The sequence below is a fragment of the Mustelus asterias genome, chromosome 1 (assembly GCF_964213995.1).
Source record: "Mustelus asterias chromosome 1, sMusAst1.hap1.1, whole genome shotgun sequence".
NCBI classification, from domain to species: Eukaryota; Metazoa; Chordata; class Chondrichthyes; order Carcharhiniformes; family Triakidae; genus Mustelus; species Mustelus asterias.
In genome coordinates this window covers 126510635-126524472 of record NC_135801.1, presented here as the reverse complement: position 1 = coordinate 126524472, position 13838 = coordinate 126510635, and the positions used below count along the sequence as shown (strand labels likewise).

General features: G+C 42.6%; 1 protein-coding gene across 12 annotated transcripts in view; it reads left to right on the top strand.

The window, feature by feature from the left end:
- The window catches only part of ipo11 (importin 11), a 548937-nt gene that overhangs the window by 254024 nt on the left and 281075 nt on the right, over nucleotides 1-13838 (top strand). For all 12 annotated transcript variants that reach the window (XM_078218342.1, XM_078218361.1, XM_078218371.1 and 9 more), the window contains 2 exons: nucleotides 150-266; nucleotides 11569-11682. In XM_078218342.1, the coding sequence (XP_078074468.1) occupies nucleotides 150-266; nucleotides 11569-11682 (231 nt within the window). The remainder of the gene's footprint in view (nucleotides 1-149; nucleotides 267-11568; nucleotides 11683-13838) is intronic.

The following is a 13838-nucleotide window of genomic DNA, read 5'->3' as shown; positions in this document are numbered from 1 at the left end:
TTGAGACTTTCCTTTTTGTGTTCATTTGTGTTGACTTAATATTTGATCTTTGCCATAATCATTCCAAATATTCTATTTGTTGCTATCATTTTTGAGTATCTTTAAAATTTCTGTAATTATAGCGCATAATTATTTACTTTGTTTTATAGTACTTGGAAAATATTTTCAGTCTACTCTTCCATTTGCTGCAAGAAGTCACAGAATGTGATACGAAGATGCATGTATTGCACGTCATTTCCTGTGTCATCGAACGAGTTGGAATGCAGGTACTATTTTGCAAAATCCGCTTTTTAAGTCTTTTAGTACCAATTATTCAGTACACATTAGATTACAATTATTTCAATGGAAAACATTATCAAACATACATTCTTCAAGTATGTTTTTTTTCCCAATTGTTTATGCTCTAATCTTTCTTCTTTGATGATAAATGAGCATTTTGAATATTATTCAGTAATAGATCTTCACATCTGGACAGTGAAGTGTTGTGGGTTGTCAGGAAAGAAGACAGCTGATCTTGTCCTCGCCCTATGTGCACTTCTGCACTTGGTCATTATTTTAGACGCAGGATTAGCTATCTTAACTGTGTAAATTTGGAACAGAAAGGTATTAAAGGTTTAGGTGACAGAACAGCAATTCTCTTATGGACAAAGAAGGCTTATTCTGGATTTTTCTATATCACAAACAGGATCAACAACATTAGATTTAAGGCATGGTTCTTAAGGAGAGGCTCCTTAAAAATGCGACTTTCACAATCGGAACAACACTCGGGCATCTAGAAAAACCTCAACTTTGCAATGGACCAGTACTCGTTGATTTCAGTGCACTAACTGCAATCTTCTATGGTCTTATTGCGTGGAATTTGGTATTCTAAATGGTACATGAGTACAAGCTGTCAGTTCATTTATTTAATATTCAGAAGGCTATTAGCTTTGCAGAACATATCTGTTTGGCAGCAAGTCATTTGTTGCATCCTGTCTTTTTTCCAATCTTCAACTTAGTATGGGTGAGTATGCAATTTTCTTGCCAGCTAAATGCTACCATCCAGCAGCTTGTGGTTTCTAAAATCCATCCACTGAAAATGGATCGAATGCGTATTTGAAGCTTAGTTATAGTTTCATTACTACTCATCCAAAACATCTTGAATAACTCTCGTGATCCAATTAAGAAAATGAGAGCTGTTGAACAGGCTCAGCTAGGGAAGCTAAAATAAAATGATAGTCTTGAGATCCATTGGCTTGCTAATACAATTGTTATGGGTTTAGTATAAGAATATAGGCAGCATTAGATGTACTTGGGTAGAAGCAGAACACACAATGCAGGTAAAAAGCATGTGACTAAAAAGGAGATTTTTGTTTGTGTAAAACAAATTACTGTTGACTGAATCTGCAGGGATGTTTGATTTTTGGATGTTCGATGAATTGCATTGAAGAAAATTTTCATAATCTAACAAAGAACAATGCAACACAGGAACAGGCCCTTTGGCCTAGCACACCTGCACCAACACACTGTTTCTATCCCTCTGTTCGCCTCCCATTCATGTGTCTATCAATGTACACTTTGAACGTTGTCAACGTGCCTGCTTCCTCCACTGGCAGTGCATTCCAGGCACCCATCGCCCTCTGTGTGGAAAAACTTTCCATGCACATCTCCGATAATCTAGATTAATAGGTGTGCTTTTAGGTTTTTGTGCAAAACACTTTCTTAAATTCACTAGTACCACGCTCATAAGCACTTTTGCATATCCTGTGGTCGGCTTGTCTTAATGTGCTTATTATCTATTAACTTTTATTGAGATCCAGAGAATGTTCACTTGCTCTATACTCTAGCTATTTGCTGAAAAGTGATTTTCTTTTCACTGAAAAGCAGATTGGGCACATATTCTCACCGGGTTCAAAACCAACAAGTTGTTTATTGAATAATGAATAGGCTACAGTGCGGTGCAGTGACCCTGATTTATCATTGTAATATAGCTGAAATAATCAGCATTCGCTATCATTAAAATTGTGAAACACTCCACAACTTCTGTGGCCCACACATGCACAGTTAAACATAGGAATCCAGAAGTTGTTGGTGGTGCTTCTCTGTTCCTCCATCGGATAGTGTTGAGTTCCAACAGCTGGAAGTCTTTGGAAATCACTTGATTTGCCATGAGTATCTACTTTTATTTTATTAGGCTTGCTGCAAAAGACCTTGAAGGAGTATTGCTGATAACAGACTCCTGTCAAAGCTTTTCACCTTGCACTCATCAGGCAAACAAAGGAATGCCATACTTCAAAGGGACTAATAATACTGCATGAAGAGGTTCAATGAAGAGTGTAAGGGAGCATGCCAGGAACAGCAGCAGGCATTCCGAAAAATGAGTAGCTAACCTGGTGAAGCTGCAACACAGGACTACTTGTATACCAAACAGCATAAGCAACAAGTGATAGAGCTAAGCATTGTCACAACTAAGTTTAATGTTTATTTATTAGTGTCACAAGTAGGCTTACATTAACACTGCAATGAAGTGACTGTGAGAATCCCCTAGTTGCCACACTCTGGCGCCTGTTCAGGTACACTGATGGAGAATTTAGCATGGCTAATGCACCTAATCAGCACGTCTTTTGGACTGTGGGAGGAAACTGGAGCACCTAGAGGAAACCCATGCAGACATGGGGAGAACGTGCAGACTCCACACAGACAGTGACCCAACCCAGGAATCGAACAGATGTCCCTGGCACTGTGAGGCAGCAGTGCAAGCTACTGTGCCACCAGATATTTCAACCAGAATCTTAATCTGATGTATGTTCCTATCTCTATTTTGTTGCCTGTGACCTTATTAAAAAATGAAAGATAATCAATGTTGTTTACTTCCTTGGTTTGCTGATTGTGAGAATTCATCAGTGTGATTGGCTACTTAGCTAGCTCAGTGACATCACTTATTGAAAGCTGGAGATTCTCATGAGCTACTGTTCTACTGAAGTTAACATTGGGAGAGGTGGAATCCACACTGCAGGCATTAATAAAACTCTATGGTTAGTCTTTTGTGTGATCGTTGTCAACTTCAATTGTTTTGCCACTGACTGAAAAATCTAGCCAATTAATCCTTAGACATGGATTTAATCACATGATTTTGGAAAAAGAAGATCTGCCTCTAACCATCTACCTTGATATTTCTTTAGACAATTATATCCCAAATCAATTACGTTTAACTGTGGTTAAGCGGTTAATTACAGTTAAATGACCTCACAGCGCTAGGGACTTGGGTTTGATCCCAGCCATGGGTGACTGTGTGGAGTTTGTACGTTCTTCCCATGTTTGCCTGGATTTCCTTTGGGTGCTCTGGTTTCCTCCCACAGTCCAAAGCTGTGCAGATTAGATGAATTGGCTATGCAATTACTTGGAACAGTTTAGCTAATGGCTGTGTGTGAAACTTGTTCAAGTGGCTTTAGTAATCAAATTAAAGAGAGTACAGTTAGAATCATAGAATTACTTCAGCGTGGAAGAAGACCACTCGGTCCATTCCTTCCGAACCTTCTGAACTTTCTACTCTTCGTTCCCTCAGGTCCAACCGCGACTTTGTCATCAAACCTACCGACAAAGGGGGTGATGTAGTCGTCTGGCGTACTGACCTCTACCTTGCAGAGGCTGAGTGCCAACTCTCAGATACTTCCTCCTATATCCCCCTGACCATGACCACACCACTGAACATCAAGCCATTATCTCCAACAGCGTTACCGACCTCATTTCCTCCAGATGCCTTCCCTCTACAGCTTCCAACCTCATATGCGTATGGTGTGCTGGCCTTTATCAATCGAGGGATTGAGTTTAGGAGTCCGGGGATAATGATGCAGCTATATAAGACCCTTGTCAGACCCCACTTGGAGTACTGTGCTCAGTTCTGGTCGCCCCACTATAGGAAGGATGTGGAAAAGATTGAAAGGGTGCAGAGGAGATTTACAAGGATGTTGCCTGGATTGAGTGGCATGCCTTATGAGGATAGGCTGAGGGAGCTCGGTCTTTTCTCCTTGGAGAGACGAAGGATGAGAGGAGACCTAATAGAGGTGTATAAGATGTTGAGAGGCATAGATCGGGTGGACTCTCAGAGGCTTTTTCCCAGGGTGGAAATGGTCTGCTACGAGAGGACACAGGTTTAGGGTGCTGGGGGGTAGGTACAGGGGAGATGTTAGGGGTAAGTTTTTCTCAGAGGGTGGTGGGCGAGTGGAATCGGCTGCCGTCAGTGGTGGTGGAGGCGAACTCAATAGGGTCTTTTAAGAGACTCCTGGATGAGTACATGGAGCGTAATAGGATGGAGGGTTATAGGTAGGTCTAGAAGGTCGGGATATGTTCGGCACAACTTGTGGGCCGAAGGGGCTGTTTGTGCTATAGTTTTTCTATGTTTCTATAGTCTCCCAACCCCAGACAGCCCGCTTCTACTTACTTCCCAAAATCCACAAAAAGGACTATCCAGATATGCCCAATTTATGTCAGTATGCTCCTGCCCCACTGAACTTATTCCCTTTAATCTTGACTCCATCCTCACTCCTCTGATCTATTCCCTCCCCACCTACATCCGGGCTTCCTTGGATGTTGTGCATCATATTGACAGCTTCCAGTTCGCAGGTCCCAACCGCCTCCTATTCACCATGGATGTGAAATCTCTCCACACCTCCATCCCATACCAGGATGGCCTGAACAATTCCCATCTACCACCACTCTCCTCCGCCTGGCTGAAATCAACAACTTATCATTGAACCCTACAATGCAGAAGGAGGCCACTCGGCCCATCGAGTCTGCACTGACCACAATCCCACCAAGGTCCTATCCCCATAACTCCATGCATTTACCCTAGCTAGTCTCCCGACACTAAGGGGCAATTTAACATGTCCAATCCACCTAACCTGCACATGTTTGGACTGTGGGAGGAAACCGGAGTACCCGGAGGAAACCCATGCAGACATGGGGCGAATGTGCAAACTCTGCACAGACAGCGACTCAAGCCGGGAATCGAACTCGGGTCCCTGGCACTGTGAGGCAGCAGTGCTAACCACTGTGCCACCGTGCCACCCCCTTTCCTTTAACTCATCCCACTTTCTCCAAATCAAAGGTGTAACAAGGGTACTCGTATGGGTCCTAGTTACGCTTGTCTTTTTATGGGGTATGTGGAACATTCCTTGTTCCAGGCCGACATAGGTCACCTCCCACAACTCCTTTACCGGTACATCGATGACTATTTTGGTGCTGCTTCGTGCTCTCGTCTGGACCTGGAACAAATAATCAACTTCACTTCCTGTTTCCACCTCTCCATCACCTTTACCTGGTCCATCTCAAACACTTCCCTTCCTTGACCTTTCTATCTCCATTTCTGGCAATAGACTATCTACCAATATCCATTACAAGCCCACTGACTCCCACAGCTATCTGGATGACAGCTCTTCGCACCCTACATCCTGTAAGGACTCCATCCCTTTCTCTCAGCTCCTTTGCCTCCGTTGTATTTGTTCTGATTGTGCCACTTTCCAAAATGGTGCTTCTAATATGTGCTCCTCCTTCCTCAATCGTGGTTCCCCACCAACAGTTGTCGACAAGGCCCTCAAAAGTGTGCAGTCCAGCTCCCGTGCCTTGGCCCTCACCTGCTCCCCTTCCTCCCAGAACAAGGATAGAGTCCCCCTTCTCACATTTCACCCCATCAGCCTCTGCATGCAAAGCATTTTCGTCAACTCCAGTGTGATGCCACCACCAAACACATCTTCCCTTCCCTCCCTCTGTCAGCATTCCGCAGAGACCATTCCCTCCGGGATAACCTAGTCCATTCCTCCACTATACCCAACACCTTCCCATCACCCATGGCACCTTCCCATGCAATTGCAGAAGGTGTAACACCTTACACCTACCCCTTTACCTCTTCCATGCTTACCATCCAATGTCCAAAACACACATTCCATGTTAAGCAGCATTTTACTTGCACCTTTCAATTTGGTCTCTTGCATTCTATATCGGAAAGACCAAGCAGAGACTGGGTGATCGCTTTGCTGAGCACCTTCGGTCTATGCGCAATCAGGACCCTGACCTTCCTGTTGCTTGCCATTTTAACACACGATCCTGCTCCCATGCTCACATGTCTGTCCTTGGCCTGCTGCAATGTTCCAGTGAAGCTCAATGTAAACTGGAGGAACAACATCTCATCTTCCGGCTAGGCACATTACAGCCTTCCGGTCTCGACATCGAATTCAACTTCACATAATTAGCTATACCCCACCTCGACCCCTTTGTTTTCATTTAATTTTTAACTGTTCTCTACCTTTTACTTCTTTATTGTCTTTCTTTATTTTTCTTTTCTCCCTCCTTGCTCCCCCTTCTCCATTTTATCACTCTCCCACCCATCCCCCCCACCTCCCACTTCTTCAGTTGTCACAATTTATCCTCTGATTTCAGTTTCTCTGTAGTTTGGCCATTCACACCTTTTATTCTCTCTCTGGACTGCCATTAGCAGCCTTTCCCCTTGTTTTTGTGGCTTTGACTCATCGTTCATTCCCTCACCCTGCAATATAAATATCTCCCACTTTCTCTGCCTTTTAGCTTTGACAAAGGGTAATCTGGACAAGAAACGTCAGCTCTTTTCTCTCTTTACAGATGCTGCCAGACCTGCTGAGAATTTCCAGCATTTTCTCGTTTGGTTTCAGATTCCAGCATCCGCAGTAATTTGCTTCTATTCACCTCATACATCAGTTCCGCCATCCCCGGAATCAGCCTGGTAAACCTTCGCTGCACTCCCTCGAGAGCAAGAGGAAACCAAAACTGCACACAATACTATAGGTGTGGCCTCACCAAGGCCCTGTACAGTTGCAACAACACATCCCTGCTCCTGAACTCGAAACCTCTCACAATGAAGGCCAACATGCCATTTGCCGCCTTTACTGCCTGCTGCACCTGCATGCTTACCTTCAGTGACTGATGCACAAGGACACCCAGGTCCTGCTGCATTCTCCCCTCTCCCAATTTATAGCCATTCAGGTAGTAATCTGCCGCCTTGTTTTTGTTTCCAAAGTGAATAACCTCAAATTTATATATCTAAGGAATAAAATGACACTGAGGACTTCTGAGGAGCAATGCATCAGTAATGACTCTTGCATGCCATCCTCATGTAAATTATCTCCATTTTGTGGGAAATAGCTGCTTGTTGTTAGCAACCTTCTGGTTGGACAAAAAGTATTAAGTGTCTGATAAAGGTTAGTCTTCAAAAGTACAGAAAAATGAACTTCCAAGACACAGCATTGCTTCAAATTAGCAAAACAAAAGTTTTTCTTCACACAGTAATTACACATGGAATGGATTTCTGGATGGTGATGGACCAAAAACCCTAGAATTCCTCTATTAAAAACCAATCAGTTTTCTAGTGAGACAATTTGTTGTGCTTCTCTATGAATAAACTAAAATGGTTTGAATGCTTCCTTGTCCGTAATTATCTTTTTGAGTACAAAATTTCCAACAATTGCATTTGATAAACAGTCGTTCACAGTTTCTTGCTCACTTTGAATGTCTTTTATCCCAGTACAATTGCCTCTTCCAGTAAGGTATAGAAATATAGATTATGTAGGGTGGCATGGTAGCACAGTGGTTAGCACTGCTGCCTCATAGTACCAGTGTCCCAGGTTTAATTCTAGCCTTGGATGATTGTCTGTGTGTAGTTTGCATGTTCTCCCTGTGTCTACGTAGGTTTCCTCTGAGTGCTCTGTTTTCCTCCCACAGTCCAAAGATGTGCAGGTTTGGTGGGTTGGCGAAGCTAAATTGCCCCTTAGTGTCCCAAGATGTAGTTTAGGGAATTAGTGGGGTATATATTTGGGGTTATGGGGATAGGGCCTGGAGAATGTTCTCTGCAAGAGAGCTGGTGCAGACTCGATGGGCTGAATGACCCCCTTTTGCACTGTAGGGATGCTATGACTATCAATAACCGAAATGCTAATCTGAGCAAATTGAATGCAATGGTATCTAAGGAATAAAATGACGCTGAGGACTTCTGAGGAGCAACGCATTAGTAATGACTCTTTTGCTTACCATTCTCGTGTAAATTAATTCCATTTTGTGGGAAATAGCTAGTGGCTCCTGTGACCTATTTTAAGCCCTCATAATGTTTTCTGCTAAGTTGCAGTTATATGAAACCTTTAATGTGGGAAAATAGAACATAGAACATTACAGCGCAGTACAGGCCCTTCGGCCCTCGATGTTGCGCCAACCAGTGAAACCAATCTAAAGCCCCTCTAACCTACACTATTCCAATATCATCCATATGTTTATCCAATGACTATTTAAATGTCCTTAATGTTGGCGAGTCCACTACTGTTGCAGGCAGGACATTCTACGCCCTTACTACTCTGAGTGAAGAACCTACCTCTAACATCTGTCCTATATCTATCACCCCTCAATTTAAAGCTATGTCCCGTCGTACTAGCTATCACCATCCGAGGAAAAAGGCTCTCACTATCCACCCTATCTAATCCTCTGATCATCTTGTATGCCTCTATTAAGTCACCTCTTAACCTTCTCTCTAATGAAAACAACCTCAAGTTCCTCAGCCTTTCCTCATAAGACCTTCCCACCATACCAGGCAACATCCTAGTAAATCTCCTCTGCACCCTTTCCAATGCTTCCACATCCTTCCTATAATGCGGTGACCAGAATGGTACGCAATACTCCAAATGCGGCCGCACCAGAGTTTTGTACAGCTGCAACATGACCTCCTGGCTCCGAAACTCAATCCCTCTACCAATAAAAGCTAACACTCCGTATGCCTTCTTAACAACCCTATCAACCTGGGTGCCAACTTTCAGGGATCTATGCACATGGACACCGAGATCTCTCTGTTCATCCACACTACCAAGTATCTTACCATTAGCCCAGTACTCTGAAATCCTGTTACTCCTTCCAAAATGAATCACTTCACGCTTTTCTGCATTGAACTCCATTTGCCACCTCTCAGCCCAGCACTGCAGCTTATCTATGTCCCGCTGTAACCTGCAACAACCTTCTGCACTGTCCACAACTCCACCGACTTCAGTGTCATCCACAAATTTACTAACCCATCCTCCTACGCCTTCATCCAGGTCATTTATAAAAATGGCAAACAGCAGTGGCCCCAAAACAGATCCTTGCGGTACACCACTAGTAACTGAACTCCAGGATGAACATTTCCCATCAACCACCACCCTCTGTTTTCTTATAGCTAGCCAATTCCTGATCCAAACCACTAAATCACCCTCAATCCCATGCCTCCGTATCCTCTGCAATAGGTTACCGTGGGGAACCTTATCAAACGCTTTACTGAAATCCATATACACCACATCAACTGCTTTACCCTCATCCACCTCTTTGGTCACCACCTCAAAGAACTCAATAAGCTTTCTGAGGCACGACCTACCCTTCACAAAACCGTGTTGACTATCCCTAATCAAATTATTCCTTTCTAGATGCTTATAAATCCTATCTCTTATAATCCTTTCCAATACTTTGCCCAGAACAGAAGTAAGGCTCACTGGTCTATAATTACCAGGGTTGTCTCTACTCCCCTTCTTGAACAAGGAGACAACATTTTCTATCCTCCAATCTTCTGGCACTATTCCTGTAGACAATGACGACATAAAGATCAAAGCCAAAGGCTCTGCAATCTCCTCCCTAGCCTCCCAGAGAATTCTGGGATAAATTCCATCCGGCCCAGCAGACTTATCTATTTTCACACTTTCCAGAATTACTAACACCTCCTTATTAACCTCAATCCCATCTAGTCCAATAGCCTGTATCACAGTATTCTCCTCGACAACATTGTCTTTTTCCTGTGTGAATACTGATGAAAAATATTCATTTAGCGCCTCTTCTATCTCTTCAGGCTCCACGCACAACTTCCCACTACTGTCCTTGACTAGCCCTAATCTTACCCTAGTCATTCTTTTATTCCTGACATACCTATAGAAAGCTTTAGGGTTTTCCTTGATCCTACCTGCCAAGGACTTCTCATGTCCCCTCCTGGCTCTTCTTAACTCTCTCTTTAGGTCCTTCCTGGCTAACTTGTAACTCTCAAGCGCCCTAACTGAGCCTTCACGTCTCATCTTAACATAGGTCTCCTTCTTCCTCTTCACAAGAGATTCAACTTCTTTAGTAAACCACGGTTCCCTCACTCGACCACTTCCTCCCTGCCTGACAGGTACATACTTATCAAGGACACCCAGTAGCTGTTCCTTGAACACGCTCCACATTTCAATTGTGCCCATCCCCTGCAGTTTCCTTCCCCAACCTATGCATCCTAAATCTCGCCTAATCGCATCATAATTTCCTTTCCCTCAGCTATAACTCTTGCCCCTCGGTATACACCTATTCCTTTCCATCGCTAAAGTAAACCAAATTGTGGTCACTATCACCAAAGTGCTCCCCTATCTCCAAATCTAACACCTGGTCTGGTTCATTACCCAGTACCAAATCCAATGTGGCCTCGCCTCTTGTTGGCCTATCTATATACTGTGTCAGGAAACCCTCCTGCACACATTGGACAAAAACTGACCCATCTAAAGTACTCGAACTATAGCTTTCCCAGTCAATATTTGCAAAGTTAAAGTCCCCCATAACAACTACCCTGTTACTTTCGCTCCTATCCAGAATCATCTTTGCAATCCTTTTCTCTACATCTCTGGAACTTTTCGGAGGCCTATAGAAAATTCCCAACAGGGTGACCTCTCCTTTCCTGTTTCTAAGCTCAGCCCATACTACCTCAGTAGATGAGTCCTCATCAAACGTCCTTTCTGCCACCGTAATACTGTCCTTGACTAACAATGCCACACCTCCACCTCTTTTACCATCTTCCCTGCTCTTACTGAAACATCTAAACCCTGGAACCTGTAACAACCATTCCTGTCCCTGCTCTATCCAAGGTGAAGCAGAAAAATGAATGCTGTACTAAAGGAGGTGTTAGGATATCGCTAAAAGTTTGATCAAAGAGGCTTTAAGGAGAATGTGCATTTCAGTTAGGCAAGGATGCCACCAAAATTAAATGACATATTCAGTTCGGAAGAAATAGACTGCAGCATCTTTTGCAGCAGCCTACCTATTAATCTTGATTTTAAACATTGCAACTTGCCATGAGTAACTTTCAGTGTAACTTAACCTTTCAAAGTGTACTGTAACCATTCTCGTTCATGTTATTTTAGAATCACGGAATCACTGCCGTGCATAAGGAAGCTCATCAAGTTTGCACCGACTCTCCGACAGAGCATCTTACTCAGGGCCTATCCCCGTAACCCCACATTTCCTCTACCAATCCCTGTAACCTACTCATCTTGAGACAAAGGGGCAATTTAGCATGGCCAATCCACCTAACCTGCACATTGTTGGACTGTGGGAGGAAACCCCCGCTGACACGGAGAATGTGTAAACTCCACGCAGTTCGGGGTCGAACCCAGATCCCTGATACTGTGAGGCAGCAGTGCTAACCACTGTGCCACCATGCCCACCCTACACATTTGATGAACAATCTACTCGTACATAATTAACCTTTTTCATTCTTTCTCCAATTTGTTGCCCTAACAGATTTTGTTTTATTTATAGATTCGGCCATATGTTGGATGTTTGGTGCAATATTTGCCTTTGCTATGGAAGCAATCTGAAGATCACAATATGCTGCGTTGTGCAATTCTCACCACACTAATTCACCTAGTTCAGGTACAACTTTAATAAGCACATTTTCTTTCCACTGGGTTTTGAATTGTAATGAAATCCATTACTTGAACAATTCTGGGAGCCCAGCTGTGCACAATATCAGGAGTACCTGACAATGTTGCAGTAAACTATATGGACGGCTGTTACCATCTAACTCAAGAGAAAAAGAATGTCATCTCGCTATTGAGTCAGTGGTGAGCCATTGCTGCTCATGAACCTGTACTCTTGTGTGAGGCTTTGTTTTCGAAAAAAGAGAAAATTGAGAAAACATATTCTCAGATTACGAGCAATTTGAAATAGTTAAACTATGGTTCATGACCGGACTTCAGGCAAATTCCAGGCCAAGAAACATTATATAGTTTAGGCTGTTAGTTATTGTTGCAATGTTTTCTATTTGCAAGATGCTCATTGGAGAAAGTCTGGTGGTAAATGTTTTCTGTTGCACTCTTCCTTTGGACATAACCATCTTGAGGTTTACAACTCTGAATGCTTTCAGCAGCTCATACCAACCGTCATAATAACTGTATTGATCTTTTGCGATGCGTCAACCAGGGAATTCTCTGTTTAAATTACTGTGTTCTACATTGCTTTCATAGTATATAGCATAAATATCAGTGTGACAGGTACTGCAACGGCAAGGGTAGCTATCAACCAAAGCAGACAATTGCCTTTATTTAGCTCTCAAAGCTCTGAACCAAATGTAAGACAGCTGAAAAGGCAGTGAAAGTATTTGCTGCTCCACAAAATATTTGGAATTGAATAGAATAAGGTACCCTTTTGGTGCATTAAAGTTTGTAATAGAGAATCTTTGTTCTATTAGAGGTGAGCTGCCATTTATGTTGACTAATTGAAGGAATTATATTTTCTGTCACCGGATAAATGGAAGTTAATGGACTTTTCTGAAAAGCTGTTGCTAAAGGATTGTTTGAATCCAATTATATTTTCTTCCACAACTTCAGTTAAGTGATTCTATCTTATTGTGCCTTTCGTTCCCACATTTATCATTTTCACCAAATAATGGTGCTCCTGCATTAGACCTATGATATATCTATTGTTCCAGGCAAAAGAGTGAAGCATTCTATCAAGAAGTTGTAGCATATGCACCAAGTATCCTAGCCAACATTGCACCCTCACCCAAGATCATCAAAGACAAATTGATCTATAAATGAACCCATTTTTGGTGGAATCTTTTGTGTACAAATTAGCTGCTTTGCAAGATAGAAGTACCTTAGACTCAATAGAAGAATTCTTCGGATGTGAAGCATTTTGACATGTCCTGATGACATGATGAACTGCCACGTAAATGCACGTTTTATGTACTATTGCACAGCAGAGAAACAGGTCAATTGATCAACAGACCTATATCAGTGTTAATGGGCCACAGGATCACCCTTCAACGAACCTCAAACATATCCGTCCATTCATTTCTCCCTTGTGTGTCTATCGATCCTCCCCTTAATTGCATCTGTGCTACTCAACTACTGCTTGCAGTAATAAGTTTCACATTCTAACCACTCTCTTGAGGTAAGATGGTTTTTCCTGAATTTCCCATTTGATTTATTAGTGACTATGTTAAATTTATAGACACTAGTTTTCATCTCCCCTAAAATGGAAACATCCTCTTTATTGAACTCTTTCATAATCTTAAAGACCTCAATTGGATCACCCTTCAGTCTTCTCTCTTCTAGAAGATAAAGCCTATTCAAACTTTCTTGATGTATGTAACCTCTAAGTTTTGAAATTCCAGTCAGTCTTTTTTGCATCTTCTAAAGTGCCTCTATATCCAGCTAATTAACATGGAACCTAAACTATTCATGGTATCCCAAATATCATCAAATTAAAGTTTTATACATGTTTAACATAATTCTTTAGGGGAGATGTAAAGAAGTTAACCATAATGCTAAATAAACTTTGTTATGACCTTATTAACCTGTGTTGCTGCTTTTTGTGACTTACATAACTGTACCCAGAGTTCTCTACCCTGATTTAGACACTAAGGGCAGAAATCTCTGACCTCGCCCATGACTGGGATTCTCTAGTCCCGCTGCAGTGAATGGAGATTTGGTTGGGCACCGAATTCTCTGTTCTCACTGGCAGTGGTGGCGGAGCATACATCAGAGAATTCCAGCCTTAATCTTTCTATCAAAATGTACCACATC